Here is a 25250-nt window from a genome sequence, read left to right on the forward strand (position 1 = left end):
TGACAGTAAAACGATTCGTTAAATATCTTAGCGTTTATTTACGATCACAACAACTAGAACAAATTGAAAATCTATGAATATAATTATTAACACGACTACCGAAGCATCACGATAGTGACGGTTTAGTAGCAATTCCATCCTAGTTTTATTGTGCACAAATTATTACTCATATCCAAGGGCCCCTGTATGAGTTAGCTCGACTATAGCTACATATCCTACGGACTATCAATTCGGCTGCAGCACGAACGAAACAAAACAAATAATGCGATGACGGTCAATCACTGGCGATCGTTATCCCATAGCTCAGCTTTGGAGATGGCGAAAGAAGAGGGTAGAGGTATTTTAATAAACATTATTGCAAACAAGTAGATAGTAATTAAATAAAACCATATAAATAGGGATGCCGAAAGTTTAAAATATGTCGATTTTCAAAAATATGCAACTTTTTCCTAATATTGAGAAAGTTTGAATCAGTTAAGCTACGTTATAGTTATTAAGCACAGTATTTCGGAAATCGATAGAATATTAGACATCCCTAATTGCGAAATATAGAATGAAATTCAATAGCATCATTATCGAGGTAGGTGTGCAATCAGTTCTGTTCGGGAACGCATTTCTGATTAGCTGAATCATAAACATATCCATCAGCGCAGCTAAATCTATTTTCGTCGTTCAATGGTCTGCAAAAGAAATTATTTATATTGCTCGTTATAAAACTTCTGACGATTCAATGCTACTCACAGTCCCTGACGGCAAAGATAGTACTGCCGAGGATCACGTGGATCGGCGATTATTCCATCATACGGACAAGTCGTAAACAACACCGGACTGTCAACGGCCTTTGTCTCAACATTCCGGTTCACTCGTGCTAAACTCTGTACTTTGGACAACAATTCCATGAGCGCAGCCTGGGGGCATGGCGTCGTAGATTGAACCGCTCCTGTTGTCATAATGTTCGGCCAACAAGGCGGCTGGCTTGGATGAGCACATGGGCAACATTTTAGGCCTTCCGAATTGGTGTTGCATCTCATGCAGTTTGACTTGGGCGGAGGATTACCGTTCTTACAGGTCGCTATGATACCCAACCGAGACTTCGCGGGATCATACTGCGCTGCAGGAGGGGGTGGCTTCACCACGTATCTAGTTTTCGGCTCTGTAAATAATGGGTTCGTGCCTACTCCGGAACAGGAGACACTTTGCTCGGAAAACAATAAACTATCCTTGTTTTGTCCAGACTTTTTAGTCAGCTCAGCAAACGCTTTATCAGAATCGACGAGAACCATCGAAGTTTCGGTTGTTTTTTCTACGCACTTAGTACAACTGCCATCCGATGCCACATGGTGCCAGTGATCGTCGTCTTCTCCTGATTCTGGACATTGGTATGGTATATCATACGAACGATCGCAGTCTTTTCGCAATTTCTTGGTTTTACAGAGCGGTGCAGCAGTGGTGGTTGTTGGATTCGGAAATTTTGGCTTACATTTGGAGCACAGTGAATCCGTCGCAGAGGGAATTTGTCGAAGTACAACCGCAGATTTGCGACTATGATCACCTTCATTCTCGACAGGTGAGAATTGATTTTTATCTTGCAAAGGAACAGCAGCTTCTCGTACATAAGAATCCCCTGGGTCTACCACATGTATATTGACGAAATCTTCGTAAGAATCTTCATCGCCATTATCTCTACTTCGTCTAGCACCACCAGAAGACTTATACTCCTTTGCCTCCGTACCGTTTAGGGAACTCAACACTATCCCTGTTAAGGGGTGTCGGCCATCACCACACAGATTCGTAGGATCATCGTCATCATAGAAAGCCACAGAAATCCCTCCTAGCTGATGATTCACAACATACTCCACCTTCTCCTTGATCGATTGTCTATTTTCGTACGAATACCAACTCAATTCCCGGAAGGCGTACGGACAGCGAGCTCTTTCTTCGTATATCTCCAACGATCCACTGTACAGCTTGTGGCAGATTTTGAAAAATGGTCTCACCTTCAACCTGACAACCGGCGTGCCCAACTGATACTCTTTCGGTTGAAACAGTTTGTAGGTCAGCGATGTGGGTTGTATGATTATTACGATCTTTTCGCGGGTTATACCCGCCAACTTCCAAGCGTTGACGTGAAAATCCTAAACCAGCAAAAAAGAATTAATTTTTAGATGATCCATTCATTAATTCTTCATTAAACAAATTTTGAATATTTTTTAAGCATATGCAGATGTTGAAGTTTTAAAATATGCACTAATTTGATGTCTATAATTTTTTATTAAACTCACTAAACACAATATCTTTCAAACATACCACACTATTCGATGATCCCGCATTGATGGAGTACAACGGTGCAATAAGAGAAGTTTTCTTCAACTTTCGAAACTCATTCGTACTCAATATCACGTAATGCGCTGAATTCTCAATTTCCTTCACTGGGTAGCTCTTCCCAATAGCCGCAGGATTGCTCGGAACGGTCACGGTCAATATCAAGTTCTCCCGATCACATGCAGCTCGTAACTGCCTCAGAAGAAGCGAGTAGCTTCCCTGAAAATGATTCACCAAAGGTAGAGATAACAATATTTCTCATTCTAGTTCAACTATCGTTACATTATCCGCCTGAATTGGGTACATCCAAGCAATGTCCAACCCATTGAATCCAGTTTGTTTCGTGAAGCGCACCAATTGCTGTACAAACTTCAACAGTCTGCTTTCGTCTTCAGATAGATGGGAGAAAAGCTCAGCTGGAACGGACGTCCCGCCGAACGAGGCCAAGAACTGCACACCGGGTCTTTCTTTCTGCAACCTCTTGAAATACGATTGATCCACTTCGCATAATCATAAAACAAAACAAGTAAATTAGCTTCACAAAATCAGTCCCCACCAAAACAGTCCACATCAACTCACGTTCACCACTGAGAAACGGTAACGGTTGTCCCTCGGGACTGATCATCAGGTCGGTCACAATCAAATACGCACTGTCCACTTCCGGTAGGTTCAACGTAGGCAAACTGGCGCTGCGCACCGTAAGAAATAGTTTTGGTTCTCGACTCGTACCTTCACCCTCGATAACACACAAAAACCCCACCAGAATGATCCGTACGCAAAGCCACGCGCGAAACCGCTTCATCTTATCGAAACTCGATACTTTCCAGCAACAGAGGAGCTTCACCCTACCAATTTGAGGAAACTGTGCCCGCAGGCAACGTAAGGCTTTTATATTAATGGTGCGGAGTGGTCGAACTTAGCACATTGTTTTCGGTTGCAGCACGCTTCTAGCTTTCTTCGATGTGGATAGCGCCGTCGAAGAGAACGGTGAACAGTTGGATGTTTGCGGATAAACTATTTTGTATACGGTAGAATTTCAGCAATTGAAATAAGCAACTGTTGCGGAACATTTTACCAAACGGGGGAAGGCACGTTCGCAACGACAAGAGGAAGATATTTTGGGTGACCTTTGTTTGTCACTCGAGGTTGGTATAGGTTTTCAGTTTGGCCTAATGGGTATGGCGTCGAACTAATGATTCGATAGGCGGGTTCAAATCTCACCTCTCAATTAAGTTTCGAACTAATGTAGAGCAATGTGGAGAATGTATAGAAATGTTAATTGTCTCGCTGTTCGATGAATTCTTATGTTTAACATTGTGATTCTAATGCAAATTTTACAGTCCCAAAATTATAAGGAACAATGAATGGGTGTATTTGCATCTGATTTTTTAATGGATTCAATTATGATACGAAGAATCTTTTTTTAAACCTTATGCTACACACATCCCCAGAACGACTTAATTCCTTGACAAATTTTCTAAACTTTTTAAAGCAGATCAAGATTCAATCACAGGCACGCTCTGCTCTACCATTGAGCTCAAAAGGCTTATAATAATTACATACAATCGAAATTTCCTTTAACGATTTTAATTGAATACAAAATTTTTCGAAACAGTTTTCGACGAAACAAGTCTCCAATGTCCATAGTCGTCTAGAGCGAACAAAAAATTCTATTCCATTTCAAATTATAATTTCATGAAAAGTTTTAAAACATGTTATTCATTTATTAAATTTATTAAATTAAAACATTTACCATTTTTTCATGAAAACGCTACACGTTAGTTGCTTCCAGAGCATTTTCGCTCTTTGAAGCAAGCACCACAGTAGACAACGGACCAGCATGCAACGTCCATTGGCTCTGTCTAGCACTTTTTTTTACAAAAAGTTTTGCGACTGAGGTGAAAATCTAACCCAAACCCCGCAGCAAAATGCAAATGAATGTCTGTCTACACTAACTACACAGCCACAAAACACACTAATTTTAATAAAATTACAACTGCAAAGAGTTCAAAGCGTAAAAATGTTCTTGCATTTTTTTTTTAATTTTCATTTTTTTGACAATATTTCATTGCTTTCAAATGATTACAACATAGCTTTCTTTATTTAAATAAAAATAATTCTCACCTAATGTTACAATCTTTAAAGAAAAGGCTTATATGATTTTTTTAAGAAATTTTTATTATTTTCTAATTTTGCAAAATTAACTGGTACCAAGTACATTTTATTTATTTATTTTCAAAGGAAAAAATATCTGCATGTTTTGAAAGAAGCCTGAATTCAAAGTTAGAAAAAGGAAAGATAAGTGTATGAATAGCGGCACTTAGGCGCTTAATAATCTAACATGCGTTTTTTGTGTACGCTGGAGATACTGAAACAAGCATTTGGTCACGATGTTCGCACATTTTAAATGTTGTGTAAAAAGAGGAACATTACTCACGATAAAACTGAACAAATTCGGACAACGGTAGATAGGTTTTTATTTTCGTAACAGTTTACGACTCGATGAAAAAACTTCGAAAGTCAGTATTCTATTGATAAAATGATTATACGACTATGTCACCCACTAAGTTCTTACAACATTTAATATCCAACGATTTAATAAATTATTTGGAGCTTTTTAGTGGAATGCCTACACTTGTCATCAGACGAGTTAGTAATAATTAGACCTGTGCGCCGATCCACTTTGAACCGGCGGCGGCGTGAACGCAATTTTCTATCGGCGGCGGCGGCTTAGCCGGCGTCACGCCACGGTTGCTCTCGGCGGCGGCGGCGGCGGCTCGGATCGGCGCGATTCAAAATTTCTTCGATGTTGTTTTTTGGAATATTATTTGCATAGCAATGGCAATAAGCATAATTTATATTGTACGCTGTTAAATAATCCTTCAGGAATATAATAAGAAAATGCACCTGAGATTCCTTTAAAAAAACTTTAGGAATTTCATTACCTTCTCTCCAGAAATTCTTCTTGAGATCTCTTCATAAATCTTAATTCCTAGTGAAAATACTACCAAAAACCCTTAATTCTTTAGCCTGGCTGCCACAAAGCAAGGCCATACAGAAGGTGACTGGATCCATTTCATGGTACAGTGTAAGTTTTTTTTGGTTCTTCCTTATACCTATGAGCATCCTCGTGTTAGTGTTTAGACACAGGAATGTAAAAAAAGTGAATCTACTTAGAAACCTCGCAGTTAGAAACTGTGGAAGTGCTTGATGAACACCAAGCTGCGATACAGACATTTTCAAATGGAGGATGTAATGTAAACAAAAAAAAATCAAATGAGAAAATTCCTGAAGGTCAGAAAACCCTACAAAAATATACAGAAACTCATGATGGAAATTTTCCATTAGTTCCCCATACAGAAATTCTGGAACACGTATTATTCATTCCTTGGAACTTCTGGACAAGGGAATTCCTAAAACTCATAGATATGGAATTCTTGGAGTGAATTAAAAGGGCCCACCCTATCGAAAGAATTCCCCAGAATACAAGGAGAAGAAATTTCCTTTAATTCATAGGAGAAGATATTCATAATTCGTGAGGGAGGAATTCCCCAGAGTTAGAATGAGGTGAATAATCCGCCGGTATCCTCGGAGGATAAATTCCTCCAAATTCCTTAAAGAGGAATTCATATTAATTTCTGGGGGAGGGATTCCACAAAATTCGTGCGAGAGAAATTGCCCTAGCCTTTGGAGGGGCAAAATTCCTAAATATGTATTTAGGAGAATTTCTGTAGAAGGAATTATTGTAGGAGAAATATTTGTTTATTTATTTATTTTTTTTATTTCTTATGTAATAAGGATAAAAATGTCCCTCAAATCTAATTATTTATGTACAAACAAATATGCTCATAATACAACAATCAGAATTCATAAGAAACACATCAATACAAATAAACAGGACATATCAATCTTCAATTTTTGTGTTAATTTGTGCCTCAAAAGTGTGCTGCAAAAAGTCGTTGTAGAATAGCTGGGGATGAATTAAAATCAAAGAGATGAAACACTGCATTAGAATTGTAATATCCCAGAGCTTCTGAAAAAGGAGTTCTCTAAAAATACTAATTTTAGAGTTCCTTAGTTCCTAGAATTCTTGGAGGAGAATTTCTCCAAAATAGCTGGGGGAGATTTCCAGTGAGAGAGGAGATGGTATTGCATTTATTTAGATTTTTTGGTGGATTTATTCCGCATAATTTCTGAATGGACAAGTTCTCAGACCACCTGAGATGGAAGAATCAAGAATGATTGGAAAATCAGTTTCCCAGAATTCAAGGAGCAGGAATTTCCTAGAGTCATAGAGAAATCGTTCAAAATTTTAAAAAAATAACGGGGAAGGGTTGTTTGGCCGAAACCCACTCGGCCGAAAGCCATTTGGCCGAATGCCATTAGGCTGAAACCCATCTGGCCGAAAGAATCGCTTGGCCGAAAGGGTCGTTTGGCCGAAAGGGTCATTTGGCCGAAAGGATCGTTTGGCCGAAAGGGTAATTTGAAAAGTGAGAAATTAGGAATAAGAAAAGTGACGTCTCGCTTCTCACTCTTCATTTTTCTTTTCTCACTGTAAAAAGTGAGAAGCGCGAAATGAGTGAGGAGCGTGAAGTAAGTTGTGAGACGTCTCACTACTCACTTCGCGCTTCTCTTTTTTAAAGTATGTAGTGAGAACTGAGGAGTAAGAAGATAGACGTCTCAATTCTCATTCCTCACTTCGCGCTTCTCATTTTTTTACAGTGAGAAGTTAGAAATGAAGAATGAGAATTGAGACGTCTATCTTCCTACTCCTAATTTGTCACTTTTCAAATGACCTATTCAGCTAAATTTTTTGTCTGTACAATTTGGCCAAATGACCCTTTCGGCCAAATGACCTCTTCGGCCAAATTACCCCTTCGGCAAATGACCCTTTCGGTCCAATGATCCTTTCGGCCAAATGACCCATTGGGCCAAACGACCCTTTCGGGCAAACAACTTTCGGCCTGGTGGCATTCGGCCAAATGGCTTTCGGCCGAATAAGTTTCAGCAAAACGACCCTTCCCCTTCAAAATAACAGTCTGCAGGGTCCAAAGTACTGAAATCCTTGGAGGTAGAATTCTCTATGATTTCTGAAGCAAAAAAAAGGTCAGAACTCCTGGGTAGGAGTTCTCAAGAACTTCTACAGAAGGTATAACTCTGTATTCTTGAAATACCAGTTTCCCAGAATTGCTAAAGAAAGAATCTTGAAAATTTTCTGGGAACAGAATTTCTCTGAATTTTTAACAAAATTTTTAACAGAGCAATTCCTCAAAACTCTCAGTGTGGGAACTTCCGACTTCTTGGAGGAGTCTTGAATCCCCAGAACTTCTGAAGAAAGAATTGCTGGTGGCGGAGTTCCCGAAATTTCAGAATCCCAGAAATGAATATTCCAGAGTTCCGGGAGAAGAAATTTCCTAGGAAGGGTTAGCTACCAGTTATGTTAAAAGCACGAGCATGATGGCCGTGCATTTCGTAGTTGCTACTCCGTGGTTGACCAGAGCAATCGCAATTGCACAAGGAACCAATGGATGGAAGCATGGAATTTGCTCTTTAACCTCAATGTGCACAGTCCGAGGGCTCTCTTTTTCTGAATGGTCGATAACGCCACATTCTCACGGTTTATCGGAGATGAGAAGGAATTGATGATGCAATCACTCGCCCACTGCAAGCTGAGAACACCTCTGCATTCGGCATGGGTTCCTGTGGAATTTTATTGGAATCTAGGGGTTAGGTTGTATGGCAAAGTTTCTTTTTGACGTAGGACTTACGTCTTTCTTTACTATACTGGGTGTCATTTAGATTTTTGGAAATCGAGAGCGTTACGCTGGAAGGGAAGATTTTGAAGGCTACTAGCGCCTTTATCTTTCGATGGATTTTTAAGATTTATATATCAATCGACTCGGATACTTTCCACCTATTGTCTATTTCATTGAAACTTAAGATTATTACCGATAAGCTATTGAAAATTTCAATTCTTGTCAAAGCCAGTAAAAATTTCATATGTAACCAATCCCGTGCATTCCTAACATGGACATCAGAATTCGGTATGTCACGGGCCTTCGGGTCTACCGGAAGACTTTCTTTGTGTATAAAAGAAGCAGTGCCTGCCGTGTGAAAGTCATTTTAATTTGTGACAGCAGCGCGTACTGACGTGCTTTTTGCTCGCGCATTTTTCGTTTCGTTCGTTCGTTCGCTGTGTTTACCTACACAGCGACAGCATGCAGTCACCAGCGGTAGAACTGCCGGTGGGTCTGCGAATATGCATGAAAGAAGTGGGCGCATTTTTTTGTCATTCTGGTGTCGGTTGTGATGGATGCAATCGCCCATCGCATCGCTCGGAGATAACGACTAGAGGCCGATGATGGCTGAGGCAGCGAGGGCAGCGGTGGTGGATGAAGAAGAATAAAATTAGAGAGATTTGGTCTGCTCATCCAGGTGATTGGTTTCATAATTCACATGATCCCGGTGGGTACGAGTCATGTCATATGACTGACCATATGTTAAGTTGTGCTTGGTACAAACGACACGTACATTAAAACATGGTTATACTATAACATTTCTTATTCCCCAGCAAAAAAATCAACTACACTGATGAAAATAAAAATTTGATTAAAATTATTACTTTCATTTATTTGTAGAAGGCATTAGCAATTAAAGATACACAATCAGCAATAGTGTTAATATCCATTTTAGATTAGAAAATTTCGCTGTATATGTAATACAGCATGTTTTAAAAAAAGTCCGCAAAAAGTAATATCCAGAAGAATATTTAAATACACTATCTTATTCTTTGTTTTTCATTTTCTGAGAAATTATATTATTAAACTTGACGTAGACTCGGAGTTTGGAATCAAAACATAAAATAATTTTTCGTTGATGTATTAACAGTACATACCTCCTCTATTTTAATAGGGTTACTGCTCCTTGACTTGTTTCTTATTGTTGTGATTTTTTCATCAGTAAGCACGCATGTTAGCAAATAGAAGCAACGAAATTGGTGCTGCATTTCTTTGTTTGGAAAACGAGACAGTTTTCCTAAAATAGCACATTTTACCCAAGCCTACAAATTTTATAAATCAAAATTTTAAAACTTCAAGTACTATCATCAATAAGAAATCTATAAATGCTCTACATTTGCTTGAGTAAATAAGGGCTTAATAGTTAGAAACAAAGCAATTCTAATTATGTATTTAATTATTAGTTTTATTTCCAGAAGTTTTGAATAAACAAATTGCTAATACTTGTACACAGCATGGAAGTTGTCATTTCCAATATCAATACTATAATCAAACTCCAAAGTTAGAAGTTGAAATATGTAAATACGTTACGTTTATACAAGTCCTACGTCTACTCGCGGTTATGTTGAAAACATTACCCATTGATCGTTTTTTTAAACGGGTTGCCAATGTGGGGGTGGGGGGCGGGGTGGAATAGTCTAATTGGATGCCGAAACGAGCTTTTTTTCACTCATTTAGAATTCTGACAGTTAACTGCTAGTCAAGTTGTAGGTGTAGGGATAGAAGATGGAAACGGTATGAAAGCCCATTTCCAGTTCTAGAGATGGCTAGAACATGAGATATATATGAAAAGATACAAAGTAGGAGGAATGGAACAAGCCTGGGACTGAACCCACGACCTTCTGCGTATAAGGAAGAAATGGTAGCCATATGAGATATGTAAAAAAGATGCTCAAAAATATTTCTAGCTCTTTTATGTACAAAATGGCTCAACGATGATTTTGTCATTGTCAGAAATGCTAGGCTGTTCACCGTATCGAACCATTTGATGGCATATTACATCATTCCTGTCATCAGTTACAACATCATATTTTCTAAAATTGCGTTCGATTATGTTCTTTTCTAGGTTTATTATGTCGATTCTAGGAATTATGTTTCTGCTCGACTTTGTGTCCCACGTCTTTCAAATACATTGAATCAGAATCTTTTCATTTTCTAAGCTTCTCTTTAGCAAATAAAATTTTAAGCGCAACGGATCGTTTTCCAATTTTTATTATAATTAGCAAAAACTCATCCCTACCGATATTGACAAAATATGCAACCCAGTTCATACAAGAATTGTCTGAAGTATAGGCCTTGAACTCCTTGAGGGCTGCTAGTTTTATTTTTATTCGTTTATGCTGACTGTGGTCTATTGAATTTGATGAGAGTTTTCCATCCAAGTTCATCCAAGAATTCTCTGTAGCTTAGGCATGAAGGTCTGCTCGCGTACCCAAAAGTCTATTATCTCCTTTTCAAAATGGATGCTTATTTAGTATTGAGCGTCTTAGGGGAAATCTTGAAAATTGGTGCGCTTTGTATTCCATAGTTCCAAATTGGATATCCGCTCAAAAAATATTTTATTCCAGGCTTCCGAGAATTTCCTTGAGTTTACGCCTTATTGGATCTTAGATATGTCCAAAAACGGTTCATGTTCTATGTGATCCAAATAACCAAATTGGATAACCCTTAAACAAGAGGTCAAATTTCAAGAAGGATAATAGATCTTTCATTACCCTTACATTACCCCATAGACCTTAAGGTCGTGGAATTCTTGGGTTACCTGTCATGGATGTATGTCCTGTCACCTGTTGAATGTATGTCCAATTTGATTAATAAATCACTAAGAATATTGATATATAGACCGTAAGATATTAGTTTACGCGTGGAGATCCCTCCAGGAAATTATTTGAAGACCTGAAACGAACCTGGCGATAACATAGTTAATTAATCAATTCAATTTGGGTCCGCGGATTGCCATGTATCATATTTAAAAGAATTCGAAGATCAATAAAATGAAAAACAAGTAATCTAAACAAAAAATCATTTTGCATCCTAACAACAAAGTGACATAATAAGATGGTTGAGTTTACATCTTCTTTTCAGCGGCGCAGCCGAAATTTTTCGAATGTGTAAGGGTTTGAACGGAATTTTTCTTCTAATAAATTGGAGAGGAGGATTAATTCACAAACGGCTCGCTCAAAATTCACCGGCGGCGCGGTCAAAAAATTACAGCGGCGCGCCGGTCAAAAACGGTGGCGGCGGCGGCGCATAAAATTCGTCGGCGGCCGCGGCGCGGCGCGGCGGCGCACAGCTCTAGTAATAATAGTGCAATTCTGAATGTTTTGATTGCATCGGCTCTCATATGACTCGATCCAATCCAATCCGAATATGTAAGGGGCCCCATACACGCCCCGACATGTTGTACAACTTTGACTCCGCCCCTAAGTTTGTGGGACCAATTCAGTTTGTACAACCGTCTGACGAACAGTTGGTACAACCAAAACTCCAAAAAACATAATATTTAGACATTTTTTTCTGTATATGCTGATGTATTTGGTGCTTTTTCACGAATACTGAATTGGATGAATTGGATTGGAATGGAATTGGATTGGAGTGTAATTAGATTGGATTTGAATTGGAATGGTATTAGAATTAGATAGGTTGTGGATTGAATTGAATTTTATTGGAACGTGAATGGCATGTTATTGGAATTTTAGTGATGATGGATTGGAATGCGATTGAAATTTGCTTAGAGTTGGAATTGTATTTGATTGTGATTGGATTGGAAGTGGATTTGAATTGCATTGGAATCGGATTTTCACAGTCCATACAGGAATTCCTCCGGATGCTCCACCCGGATTTTCTCCGGAAGTTTCTCCGGAAGTTCTTCCAAAAGTATCTCTCAGAGTTCCTCCGGAAGTTTATTCTGGAATTCCCCCAGAAGTTACTTCCGGAATTTGTCTGAAAGTTCCGTCAGGTAGTTCCTTCCGGAATTCCTCCGGAAGTTCCTTCCGAAATTTCTTCCCAGAATTCCTCCGAAAGCTTTCCCTCAATTCCTCCATAAGTTCCTCCCAGAATTCATCTGGAAGCTCCTCCCGGAATTCCTCCGGAAGTTCCTCCAAAAAATAGAATTGGATTGTTCCAAGTTCAAGTTCCTCCAAGAATTCCTCCGGAAGCTCCTCAGGAAGTTTCTCCGGGATTTCCTCCGGAAGTTTCTCCAGGAATGCCTTCACCGGAAGTCCTTTTTGGGATTCCTCCAGAAGTTTTTCCCGGCATTCCTCCGGAAGTTTCTCCCGGGATTCCACTGGAAATTCCTTCGGAAGTTCCACTCGGAATTTCTCCGTAAGTTCTTCCCGGAATTCTACCGGAAGTTCCTCCTAGAATTGTTCCGGAAGCTCCACCCGGAATTTAACCGTAAGTTCCTCCTGGAATTCCTGCGGAAGTTCCTCCTAGAATTCCTCAGGAAGTTCCTCCCGGAATTCCAACTGAAGTGCCTACTGGAATTCCTCCAAAGTTCCAAATTCAAGTTCCTCCCAGAATTCCTCCGAAAGATCTTCGCGGATTTCCTCCGGAAGTCGCTTACGGAATTCCTCTGGAAATTCCTCCCAGAATTCCACCCTAAGTTCCTCCAAGAATTACTCCGGAAGTTCCTCCGGACATTCCTCTGGAAGTTTCTCCGAAAGTTCTTGCCGGAAATTCCTCAAGGAAATCCTCTGGAAGTCCCTCCAGGAATTTCTCCGGAAGTTCCATTACGAGTTTCTCCGGAAGTTCCTCCCCGAATTCCGAAGTTCGTCTTCGAATTACGAAGTTCTTCCAGGAATTCCGAAGTTCCTCCCAGACTTCCTCCGGAAGTTCCTCCATGAATTCCTCAGAAAGTTCCTCACGGAATTCCTCAGGAAGCTTCTCCAGGAATTGTTCCGGAAGTTCCTCCAGATGTTCTTTGCGGAATTCCTCTGGATGATCCTCCCTGAGTTCCTTTGGAAATTCCTCCCGGAGTTCTTTCGGAAATTCCTCCCGGAGTTCCTCCGGGAAATCCTCCGGGAATTCCTCCGGAAGTTCCTCCAGGAATTTCTCAGAAGGTTCCTCCCGGAATTCCTCAGGAAGCTTCTCCAGGAATTGCTCCGGAAGTTCAACCCGGAATTCAATCGGAAGTTCCTCCGGATGTTCCTCCCGGAGTTCCTCCGGAAATTCCTCCCGGAATTACTCCGGAAGTTCCTTCGGAAATTCCTCTTTGAAATCTTCCGGAAGTTCCTCCAGGAATTCTCTTACAGGTTTCTCCAGAAGTTCCTCCCGGAATTCCGAAGTTCCTCCCGGAATTTCTCAAGAAATTCTTCCAGGAATTCCTCAGGAAGTTCCTCCTGGAATTCCTTAGGAAGTTCCTTCAGGAATTCCTCCACAAGCTTCTCCAGCAGTTCTTCCAGGAATTCCTCCGGAAATTCTTTCCATGAAATCCTCCGGAAGTTCCTCCTGGAATTCTTTCAGAAATTCATCCAGGAACTATTCCTCAAGTTCTTCCAGGAATTTCTCCGGAAATTCCTCCAGGAATTCCCTAGTAAATTTTTCCGTAGTTCCTTCCAGAATTACCCCAGAAGTTGCTCCAGAAATTTCACAGAAAATTCCTCCGGAAGTTCCTCAAAGAATTTCTACGGAAATTCTTCAAAGGAGGCTTGAGTTTCTTTTGAAAGTCCTTAATGTATTCCTCCTGATTTTTTTCGAAAGTTTTTTCCCTTTCAATCTGTGGATTTCTCATAGGAAATCCTTCAAAATTTCTTTAGAAATTTTTCTTAGAATCTGTCAATGAATTCTACTAAAAGATGCTTCAAAATTTCAAGCGTGAATTTTTCAGAAAATTTCTCCAGATTTTTTAAGATGTGCTCCCTCGAAAATTCTATCAGTAATTCCGCAATCAATGCCTCTGAGAAGTTCTTTAAAAGTTCTCACTGGAGTTCCTCCCGAAAATCCCTTGAAACTATTTTTAAATTACTTCTCCAACTCAACACACATTACCTACTTAATCACAGAATTTCCCAAAAAAAATCTCCAGATAGTTCCAGATAGTGGAGGTATTTTCAAATGAAGTTCATATAGAATTTTTCATAAAATCTCTGACTCAGAAATTCTTGAAGGAATATCTATTGGCCTTATAGGAGCATTTCCATAAATTCCCGAAGAAAAATGTAAGACGTTTTTGAATAATTAAATTGTCAGTCGGTTTTAGAACATAATGAGTGCGTGATTTCTCTTGTTTCGGACAGCAGAACGATCGCGCGATCGGTCGAATAATTGTGTTCTGCATTGCGCGGCCGGTAATAAAATTAATCAGTTCAGTGCGAGATTCCGCTTGTTTCGGACCGCAGAGCGATCGCGCGATCGGCCGAATAATTGTGTTCTGCATTGCGCGGCCGGTAATAAAAATCAGTTCAGTGCGTGATTTCTCTTGTTTCGGACAGCAGAACGATCGCGCGATCGGCCGAATAATTGTGTTCTGCATTGCGAGGCCGGTAATAAAAATCAGTTCAGTGCGTGATTTCTCTTGTTTCGGACAGCAGAACGATCGCGCGATCGGCCGAATAATTGTGTTCTGCATTGCGAGGCCGGTAATAAAAATCAGTTCAGTGCGTGATTTCACTTGTTTCGGACAGCAGAGCGATCGCGCGATCGGCCGAATAATTGTGTTCTGCATTGCGCGACCGGTAATAAGAATAGCTATCGAATAATTAAGTGCAGTGCGTGTTTTAGTCGTCGGGAAAGAAATAAAATATCTTTATTGTGTTCGGGGTTCGGTGGCTCATGCGCATGTCGCACGCTGTCGAAAAAAGCGCCTTATTTAATAATTTGCTGTAGCCATCGAGCAAGTGAGTACAGAGTGCTGCGCTTCCGTGCGGTCGTCCAAAACGCGAATCTCCTCAGTTTTCATATGCCACCGGGCGTGCATGTTTTAACTTTTAACTCGTATTAGTGTTATTTCCCATCCCATAGATCGCATCACTTACCGAAGTGAATCCAGATAAATTACCCTTTGTAACTAAAACGATATCCTATCCCAAGACAATCGTGGAGATGCAGAGGTGTACTCGGTCTCTAGTAGCAACGAGAGTCGGACTAACAATCCTTCCATTCCTATATGACCGTAAGGACGTGGCCGGCGCCGTTATTGACATTAAATATTTGAGCTCCCGAAACGTGTACATTGAGAATGGGTAGCTAATCCTAAGCCCCATTCATTGTGTTCTCTGTACAATTTCGCAAGTTCAGTCAATCACGGAGTAGCAACTACGAATTGTGCGGTCATAATGCTCATGCTCATGCTCATGCTCAATTAAATTGTCAATCGGTTTTAGAACATAATATGTTTGACCGAGCATACGCTGTATAACAAGAAGCCAAGCGGCGGCGTCAATTTTCATACGGCGGTGGCGGCGTACAGGTCTAATATTATCTTATTGTTATTCTATTATTATTATTATAATTATTATTATCGCATATTATCTTATTTTCTGTATTTCCGCAAAAATCACTTTCTGCTCCTGGATATTCCACCAAAAGAATTGAAAACAGTAGTGTTGTACAACAACACCACACACAATGCAACTTGGTTGTACAACATTTGACTCCACCTACCACAAGTCCCAAGTAACATTTCAAGTTTTTTTCCGCTCTAAGAATGGTTTTCAAGAGAACAGTCACGTTTTTTTGGAGCTGCAATTTTTTTACGCTGATTTTTTATTTGTTCAAAACTTAAAACCGAAGATTTTGAAAGTTATTCTTGCGTGTTGAATCTATCAGTTCTCGAAGATCCACAGTGGCTACATCCCGGATATATAGGGAAATATCATGGTCAGCAGTTCAAGCATGGTGGTCATCAATTTGCGAGGGTTAAGACGGCATCGTTTGCAATTTCCCGGTGACAAGCAGAAATCCTTAAGGGAAGTTTTGCAGAGTTCTGATATTGAATGTGGTAATTATTTTGGTAATAAGTTTGCCGCGGTATCACGGACCAGGTATGTTCTTATATTTTATAACAATTGCTTAGCAAAAATCTATTAAAAGATTTGCTCCAAGTTGCTGTAGTATTCAATGGTTATCAGATATACTAAGGACACGCCTGTGGTACTTGTACCAGTACTTGTCAGTATAACTGACAAGAAAATTATTCCAAGACTATCTTTAATAAAGACAGTAATCGATACGGTACTAATTTCAAGATTCTTGTATCATAGTACTTGTACCACCGGTGTGTCATTAGTAAAGGATAGGATCGAGATAAAAAACACACGTAAACAATTCCAAAAAATATTTTAAATTATGGTAAGAACGGTGAAAACAATTACATAAGAGGCCAGAGAAGAGGACTCGGTTTATCATCAATGTCTTCTTTTTTTTTTTTTTTTTGTGTCTTTATTAAGGAGACTTTCAGCCCGAGGCTGGCTCGTCTCCGCTCATCAATGTCTTCTCTGAAATAAAATCTAAAAGTAATTCTCCATTTTTCCATTCTTTTTTTTTTTGGGGGGGATTTTTATTTTTGTTTGTTTCCAATACAGCAGGCAAACAACCATATTTCTAGTAATAATGTTCATTTTCTAATCATTACGAGATAAAGAGAACAAAAATCACAATTTTCAAGAAATATATAAAATATACTAGGATTATAGTATACTATAGCTAGGAAATAAATATACTAGGATTATATTTCAATCCCCCATTTACAGATGAGGGGACATTTGGGGACATTAGGTTTGCGGGCCCATTTTATAACGAAGAATTAATATAATGAAAGTTTTTCTTCTACAACTTACCAAAACAAAATCACAACACAAACTTGAAAAAAACTTGTTGATACTTTTAATCCGGAAAATTCTGAATGAGCGTGATCCGGACTAACAAATCGTCGAATTAGCGGGTGGATACTACATGTTTTAGAGAAGATGCTGTGCGATGTGAAAATCCCACATGGTAGAATCAATTAAAACATTTTCAAAAAATTGGCCATTTCCAGCAACAATGAGCATTACGTTGCGCGATAGTGTATAATGTGGATAACCTCCAAGAAATTTTGTGTGCTGCTTCCATTGCTTTTACTAATTAGTTTTGTGAAGCAAATGGTGTTTTTTTTTGTGAAATTAGTTTTATTAGTTTCATTTTCCTTGATAATATTACTCTGATTATGTTTGAGACAAAAAGTAAATCCCTGTCATCATTCTTGTCTATTCTTTTATGTGTTTTATAAGTGAATACGTGTCTAAATGGATGATCGAAATGTACCGCGTTTCAATAATGATATGTTTTGTTTTCTCGCGTCAAATTTCAACATAGACCGATTTGTGTTTTATTTTTCATTACACTTTTGGCTTAGACTACGCCACCGTTATTAAAAAGTGATCTGTGTCTAATTCTGCAGTTTTTTTTTCTAGAAGATAATCGGAAAACTGATAAAAGTGATTGCGCGTCCTATCGTGTTTTGTTTCTTTATATATCTCGACTTTCAGCCCAAGGCTGGCTCGTCTCGTAAACGTGTTTGGTTGACCACGCAGAACGATCGCGCGATCATCGAAATACTTTGTTCTGCCTTGTGCGGGTGAGTTTATCATTTATCAAATAAAAATCAGGACGCGTCCTACCGTGTTGTGCTGACCACGCAGAACGATCGCGCGTTCATCGAAATATTTGGTTCTGCTTTGTGCGGTCGGTAGGTCAATTAATTAGTGCGCGTTCGTTTGTATTTTTTTAACGTTGATCAAACTACACGCTACACCCCGCATTCCGTTTACCAAAACGAACCCTGCTACAATACCTACCCCATATATCCAACATCCCTGTGATTTCTCGTGGAAGTGCAGATGACTCGTCGGCTTCCATCAAAGCGAGTATCACGTCAACATCTTCCTACCCATTCCTTAATTGACCTGCATTCGGACACGGCCGGCGCTGGTATTGCTTAATTTTTGGTCACCAGTTCTTACACATTGAAGATGATGTTAGTCCCAAACTTCATCTATTGGTTCTCTGTGTAATTGCAGCTGACCTGGCAATAACGGAGGAGCAACCGTGGGCGGTCAATCATGCTCATGCTCATGCTCTAGGAATGGTTTTCAAGATTTATTTATAAGATCTAACAATAAAACTGGTCGAAATACGTATCTGCAAAGATAACGAAAATTAACTGGTGGAATTAAATGGACAGTACTTAATTCGTCTTAGACGGTTTAATACATTCCACTGAACGAGCTTAATATATTTTTCTGAATAAAACTGAATAATACACGGCAACCTTCTGATGACCACTATAAGAGTAAGATATTGCCAAGTGGCCCTCTCCAGATAACCACTATAAACCTATTATAAGAGCATTCAGAAACCCTTTTTAAACCACTAAATTCCATCTAAATTCTTCTTGAAAAAGCAATTTGCCGAAGAAATTTCTTTAGGAATTTGCAGGAGCAGGAACATTCCCGAAGGAACTTCCAAAAAATGCAGATCATTTCCTAGTTGGATTCCTAATTGAATTTTCATTGAAATTACAGGATGAATTTTTGGAAGTATTTTTGGAATGGAAACTCTTTAAAGATCTTCCTAAGCAATTCCTGGAGGAACTGCCGAAAGAACTCCTAGTCGATTCCCTGGGAGAATTCTTCAGAATATTCTGGAAAATTGCCTAAAGGAACTTGCAGACTATTTTACGATGTATATTCACCTTCCAGGAGCTATAATTCATATGTTCTAAGACATTCAGAAACTCAGAGTGACCAAATAGCTACTTTTGCAGCTGTAGATTTGTAGTCTAGAAATCAACGATAGTTTACAATAATAAGAATATTTGCAATGTGAAAAATTCCATATATCGGAAAATCTTGAGTTAGTCTAAAATAATGATTTCATATATACCACCATCTAGCAGCCAAGTTCTAAACTAGCCAATGCCTCATGTCAAAATACACGCCTTCTTGCATAACCTTTTTGAAAAGCTACAGTTCAAAATGGGTATGACTTTCAGATATAAGTGAAATAAGCATGAAAAATCCTTGTTTTTGTACCCTTATTTACAAAAACCCTCCCCGGGGGGTACCCACCCGCATATGATCAATCTTAGGTAACGTTCTGAGAGATGATTAAATTATCTTTCGAAACAGCCCAAAAAGCATGAGCATGAGCATGAGCATGATTGACCGCCCACGGTTGCTACTCCGTTATTGCCAGGTCAGCTGTAATTACACGGAGGGACTAACATCTGGGACGGGACTTGCAAAGAGGAAAAAATGTAACTTCATCTGCTTCCAGGCAATCGGCAATCACGAACTGTCAGGTGCAACCAGCACCTTTTTGTGTGAAAGTATTGGTATCCCTCATAAAGTATTTCGTGTGATTTTGTTTTACGAGTACTTTTTCACTTTGAAAAGTATTCTAAAATAGCCGGACAGCTCATTATTGAGCAATTATGAATATGTGTTTTATTCCCGATATAGAAATCATTACGAAAACAAGTTTACAAATCCGCAAATTGCAAACAATTTTATTGTGCTCAGAAGAGTCCACTCGGGGCTTAGGTGAAACAGTCAAGGAAACAGTTGAGAACCGTTGATCAACTGTGATAAAAAGAAGAACAAGTGTCAAAACAAGGGAAAAGAAGCAGCGTCTTTGCTTGTCCCGTCCCAGACTAACATCATCTTCAATGCGTAAGAACAGGTGACCCAACATTAAGCAATACCATCGCCGGCCGTGTCCGAATGCAGGTCAATTAAGGAATAGGTAGGGAATTGTTGACGTGATACTCGCTTTGATAGAAGCCGACGAGTCATCTGCACTTCCACGAGGAATCACTGGGATGTTGGATATATGGGGTAGGGCGTGTGGCAGGGTTCGTTTTGGTAAACGGTTTTCCGTGTGTAGCGTGTAGTTTGATCGACGTTAAACAAAAACACAATCGAACGAGCACCAATTACTTGACTTTTGACTTACCGATCGCACATAGCAGAGCTAAATATTTCAATGATCACGCGATCGTTTTGCGTGATAAAGGACACACGATCGGACGCGTACTAACTTTTTGCTTGCTAACTAATTTACTCACCCGCACAACGCAGAATAAAGTACTCCGATGATCGCGTGAGCGTTCTGCGTCCTTGAGGAGATAAGTACGGACGCGCACTCTTAACTACGAGACCCGCAAAAGAGAAAAACTGTATGGGACAAATGTGCATAGAACGACGCAAGAAAAATCTTGCTTCTGTTTAGCTTTCTAGTACAGTCAGCGACAGTGCAGTAAACATCAGTTTGCAGCTACATTTTCAAAACGATATACCAAGCTGTGCCCCTATTCTAATGTGACCAGCAAGCGTCCTGCGAAACGCGGGACGCCTATCTGGATTGCGTCACTGGCTTGCAAAAGGATCCTCCGAAAGTGCATTTCGCATAGATTTTGGCCCAAAAAAATTGGAAAAGTATTTGTAAAGCTGTATGAATTGTAATAAAATTGTAAAACGAAGTTGAAAAATGCAGCGTCTGGTCACATTACCCTATTCCAATCAGTGCCTAATTCAGTTCACGCAAGATACAATAATAGATAATAAAGAGTATATGTTTGAAAATAACCGATAAATATTCTTGAACTTTTCTATGGTTTTATACGCATGAATTTAAATGAAAAGTAACATCATTTTTAGCGATTGACAGCGAAAATTTAAACACATTTTGTTGGACTGGATGGCTGCCATCATTTTTACCGTTCTCTTCAACTCACTTGCTAAGAACATCTGTCATAATAATCAAGCGTTTTAAAATAGACAATTATTCTAAATTTCAAATACAGCTGCATTTCAAGATGTAACAGGTAGCATTATAACGCATTACCCATTCGTTGTCTGTATGGTATGTAAGGTAAGTTGACTGAAGAACCCTGAGTAAAAATTCAGTTTGGACAAGATAGCAATAAGAATAATTTTGTACAGATATATTGTTGTGGTAGTTTCAGGTCAAAATTTGAGGGTCTAGTCAAAATTACGTTAACGCTAAGGTGAAAAACTCCGATAGGGAATTGTATCTGTCCTTTTCTGTGGTCATGCTGGTGTGTATTTAGCCTCAATGTAATTATTGAATTCTCATAATAGAACAAGGGCACAGCATGGTATGTGATCCCGCAAACGAAGAAGACTCAAACCTCGACCCGTCGTAGCCCTCGCTGTTACGTTTCGACAGGGCAAGTGAGTCGAACCTGTATGAACGCGAATTGAACGTCTAACTATCTCTATTCAAAATGTATAAAAGTTGAACATTTGCCCACTCTAAACTCAACTTATCTGTCTGTGATGCCGGAAGGTGCGCTACCAAAATTGACAAATCGACGCCTGAATCCACACTCTCGAAGTCACGCACGAAAAAGTATCATTGAGTTGTGCCACAAAATTAGTAAAAATTAAGTTGTGAATAAGAAAAACTTACCGTTGTAAATAATCCAACTTCAGTAATACATCTAGTAAGAAAAAGTTTGATAATGTGATACCTAGCTGCGGCCGTATATTCTTCCTTCCTGAACACTTTGAAAGATTGGTATTTCTAAGTTGATGATGCATCCTAGACATTTCCCATTGCACATTACTGAAGGTAGTCAATATCGTCGTCATCTTCCGTTGAGAAATATAATTGCCGCATCCAATTCCTTTTTCACTGTTCGAGCTCCGGCCGCGAAAAATCCTTACGTCGTTCACTGTGCCAGTCTCCTCAGCTTCAACACGGGGCGGCAGGTAACTTCCAGAGTTTCCACATTATAAAATTTTCTCAAACCTTAGGTATTTCTATTCTTCGATTTTTTTTCTGACGGAAGAAAAATCACGTCTTTCCACCATCGTAGCTTACTTCCTCCTCCGCTTATTTTTAGCCGCCTATCTTTCGAAACAGCCCAAAAAACTCAAAAATTGGCAAAACCAAAAAAAAATTATAACCATTTCATTTTGGGTCGATATGACCCCAGAGCACAGACAACGTAAGTTTTTTGATAAAAATACACTGTAGCGCTTATTTTCAAGATTTAAAATTATGAGAATCAATTAAAAACTAAAAAAATGGCAGCCTTTCAAAGTGGCCTTGGGTCATATTGACCCCAGAGTAGAGACAAAATGTTTTTTCTTCTTGTGCAAGGGTAAACGGGAACCTACAAACAGACACCTGAGTAAGTAAACTCAGGTAGTGTTTGTATAAGAGCACCCGACCCACTAAAACCAAAACTTTCAGGCTTCCAAAAATCTCACGCATACATGGATGCGACCGTGAGCGGTGCGACAGCTCGGCTCATTTATTTTTGGTTTCGGAGAGACGCAACAACAGAGCATACACAATTTTAGTTAAACGTGTGTGCCTTGTCGCATGCACTTCGTTTTACGATGTGCCACATGAAGCAAAATCTCATCGCATCTCCTACTCACTGTACTTATTTTTGAGATGCCTGTGAGACAAGCTCATGTGCAATAGCGCATCGAGATAGCTCATGTGCTTCGACGTTTTATTATTTGCGAAGATACTACAACGATGTGTGAGAGAATGTTCGTACATCAATCACGTATAAGTAGGGAATCAGTTGGTTTGTTTGTATAAGCTTAAGCTTGTACTGTCTTGCTCAGGCTACTTATATCCTATTGTTTAGCCCATCGCCAGATCGTAGCCAGGATGTCCCGGGTACTATTTTTTTTTAAATATTGTTTTTTAATGACGACATAGGCTCGGTCTTGCTATATTGAAATTCATGAGTTCATCGTCAGGCATTGATTTTTATACAAAATGGACATATTTGAGAAAGGAAAATTCGATAAGATTGAGTTCAAATTTGGCCTTTTAACTAAAAAAAATAGAGTTATCAGTCACATGAAGTAAATGAGAGGATTGTACTACTTCCGCGAGAAGTTGAATGCTTTTAGCTTTTTGTAATGATATGGTTGTGAGTTTTATATCATCACAAAAATTGCCCTCCGCTCGCTTTCATATCTATTTCTTTATAAAACCTCCCTGCCTGCCATATCCTAACGGAACTATCAAATCTGTACTTTCGCTTTCGTTTGGTAGATGATATAAGCATTCTCATATCATTGCATTTGAAGTTATTTAAGTGCATTATATGTGAAATTTACATATAATAATTATTATTTCCGGCGGAAATTATCGTTTGCGAACAAAATGCATACCAATAACATTCTTTGATTAAAAATGAGCTGGGAGGCATGGTTTGAGCTTTTGATCTAATATTCTAAGGGTAGGTCGTGTTTTTGCGGTTTTACATGAATTTTGGAATTTGCCCATTTTTTTCAGATGACTATAATTTTGCTTCACAATAGCTCAAGGCTTTGTTTTTCAGCTATGTATTACTAAAAAAATCATCAATATTTATACTTAATCCATTCTTTCTGGTTACTATACTAGCTTAACAAGCATTATTATAGATTTTAAAAATTTAATATTTGGTATCGGACGAGACACTCGTCATAAGACGAGTTTGTACAATCCCATATAATTCCACCACTTAACTGTACCACAGACAAACAGACGTAACACTTCTCATTTCAACATCGTTCACGTGTTCAACGGTTGATTTGAAATACATCTGTGATACGCGATTGTGCCAAGAAAGTCACTAGTGTTCAATCGCTTTGACATTTGATTAGTGTATATGCTGCTGAATGTTTTCTGTGTTGATGATGATGATGATGATGATGATTATTGATATAGATGTATGCATTAGTAGCAAACGTCAAATTGGAAATAATCATGGCCAACTGTGTTTCACGCGGTTCTGACAACAGATGGCAGTAGTGTTTTCTGAAAAGTGAATGACGATAATTTTTTGAACAGTTTGTATGAAGAGTTACGTCTGTATGTCTGTGATTGTACCTTAATTGTAAGCTCAAAACAATTTTCTTAATCGGACGAGAATTAGAACAATTTCAAATGTGTGCCAAAAAAACTTAAAAAATATTCCTAGCTCTCATTTTTACTAATGCAATTAGTATTTTACTTGGAGTAATGTGGTCTGTGTCATTAGTGTCCAGATCAAACCCCAAGATATACCGCACCTGAATATCGTCTGATTCTAGAGCCACATCCGTTCTTCTTCTTCTCATCTTTTTATTGGCACTACATCCCCCACTGGGACATTACCGTTCTAATCCACAATAAAAAATATTTTAGTCCAAAATCAAAGCTTCATATTATCTCAATTTTAAGTAAAAATCGGAACAAATACTATACTGTGAGGTATATCAATAAAACGTAAATCAATGAAAAATTGAAACCCATTTACATAAAGTGCTATTTTAGACTCTTCTTATGTGATTTTTTTCAATATCCTCCCTAATGCACCGATGAAGGCATCATCACTGCTAGGTGGATTGATCTGATTTTTTTAGTGCGTCCTGGCTTTTATAATGAATAAATTATTCCTTTTTCTTTAAATCTGGGTGGTTTCTATTCATGGTTATTTGTTTCTGGTTTTACACAGGGTACCAACAACCGAACCACAAAATTGAAATGTCCAAAAATGTCAAATTTGCAAAATTGCCAATATTTTTTCAAACCGATGAAATCAAACTATTTTCTCACTAGTAGTTAGGTTATTAGTCTAGCTTTCTATTGGTATACAAATGTCGGCATAAGATTAACTAGGGCTAAAGTTGTGGATCAAAGACAAAAGGGTGCCCACAACCGAACCTCCTCCCCTGTCAACCTGTCCTGTATGTTCAACTAACTAATTCAGGATATACTGTCGATGTGTACTCATCGCTCGATATTGAAAAAAAAAACAGAATTGGAGAGAATATCGTGTAAGAAAGGTAAAATTTTGAAATTAGTAACTTATCTTAGTATAAACTTACAGACGTATAAGTTACAGACCACTTCGGGTTACAAACCCTAGTAACATTTTGGTTTTATACGGGTTTTATAATACTCTTGTAGAGTAATTAATGGTCTTCAAGAGCGTTATAAAACTTAAAATGTTACTAGGGAAACATCAAGTACGGGAAAGTTAATTGTTTTCAAATCGGGTTGTAGTCACCCCAGCTACGCAGAAACAATTCCAAGAATTATGGGACCCATAATGTCAGGATCCCTTTCGATAAATGTGTGGCCCATAGACAACGATAATCTGCTCGATTAGGGTGAGACGGTATAATA

General features: G+C 38.9%; 2 protein-coding genes across 2 annotated transcripts in view; one reads left to right on the forward strand and one right to left on the reverse strand.

Moving 5' to 3' along the window:
• Positions 1-25250, forward strand: part of LOC134224923 (sialin-like) — a 58028-nt gene that overhangs the window by 19529 nt on the left and 13249 nt on the right. The window lies entirely within an intron of this gene.
• Positions 15-3063, reverse strand: LOC134220421 (uncharacterized). Its single transcript, XM_062699481.1, has 5 exons — positions 2902-3063; positions 2605-2822; positions 2308-2541; positions 742-2135; positions 15-680 (listed from the first exon to the last, which is right to left on the reverse strand). The coding sequence occupies exons 1-5, from the start codon at positions 2945-2947 to the stop codon at positions 593-595; spliced, it is 1980 nt and encodes a 659-aa protein (XP_062555465.1). The 5' UTR covers positions 2948-3063; the 3' UTR covers positions 15-592.

The sequence above is a fragment of the Armigeres subalbatus genome, chromosome 3, assembly GCF_024139115.2.
Source record: "Armigeres subalbatus isolate Guangzhou_Male chromosome 3, GZ_Asu_2, whole genome shotgun sequence".
NCBI lineage: Eukaryota > Metazoa > Arthropoda > Insecta > Diptera > Culicidae > Armigeres > Armigeres subalbatus.

What these genes read in the sequence shown, in the direction of transcription:
- LOC134220421 (XM_062699481.1), bottom strand. Translation starts at nt 2,947, where the DNA reads ATGATCAGTCCCGAGGGACAACCGTTACCGTTTCTCAGTGGTGAAC. An exon ending in CGGGATCATCGAATAGTGTG is followed by an intron (nt 2,136 to 2,307) that starts GTATGTTTGAAA and finishes TTGCTGGTTTAG; the next exon opens with GATTTTCACGTCAACGCTTG. An exon ending in TATCTTTGCCGTCAGGGACT is followed by an intron (nt 681 to 741) that starts GTGAGTAGCATT and finishes TTTCTTTTGCAG; the next exon opens with ACCATTGAACGACGAAAATA.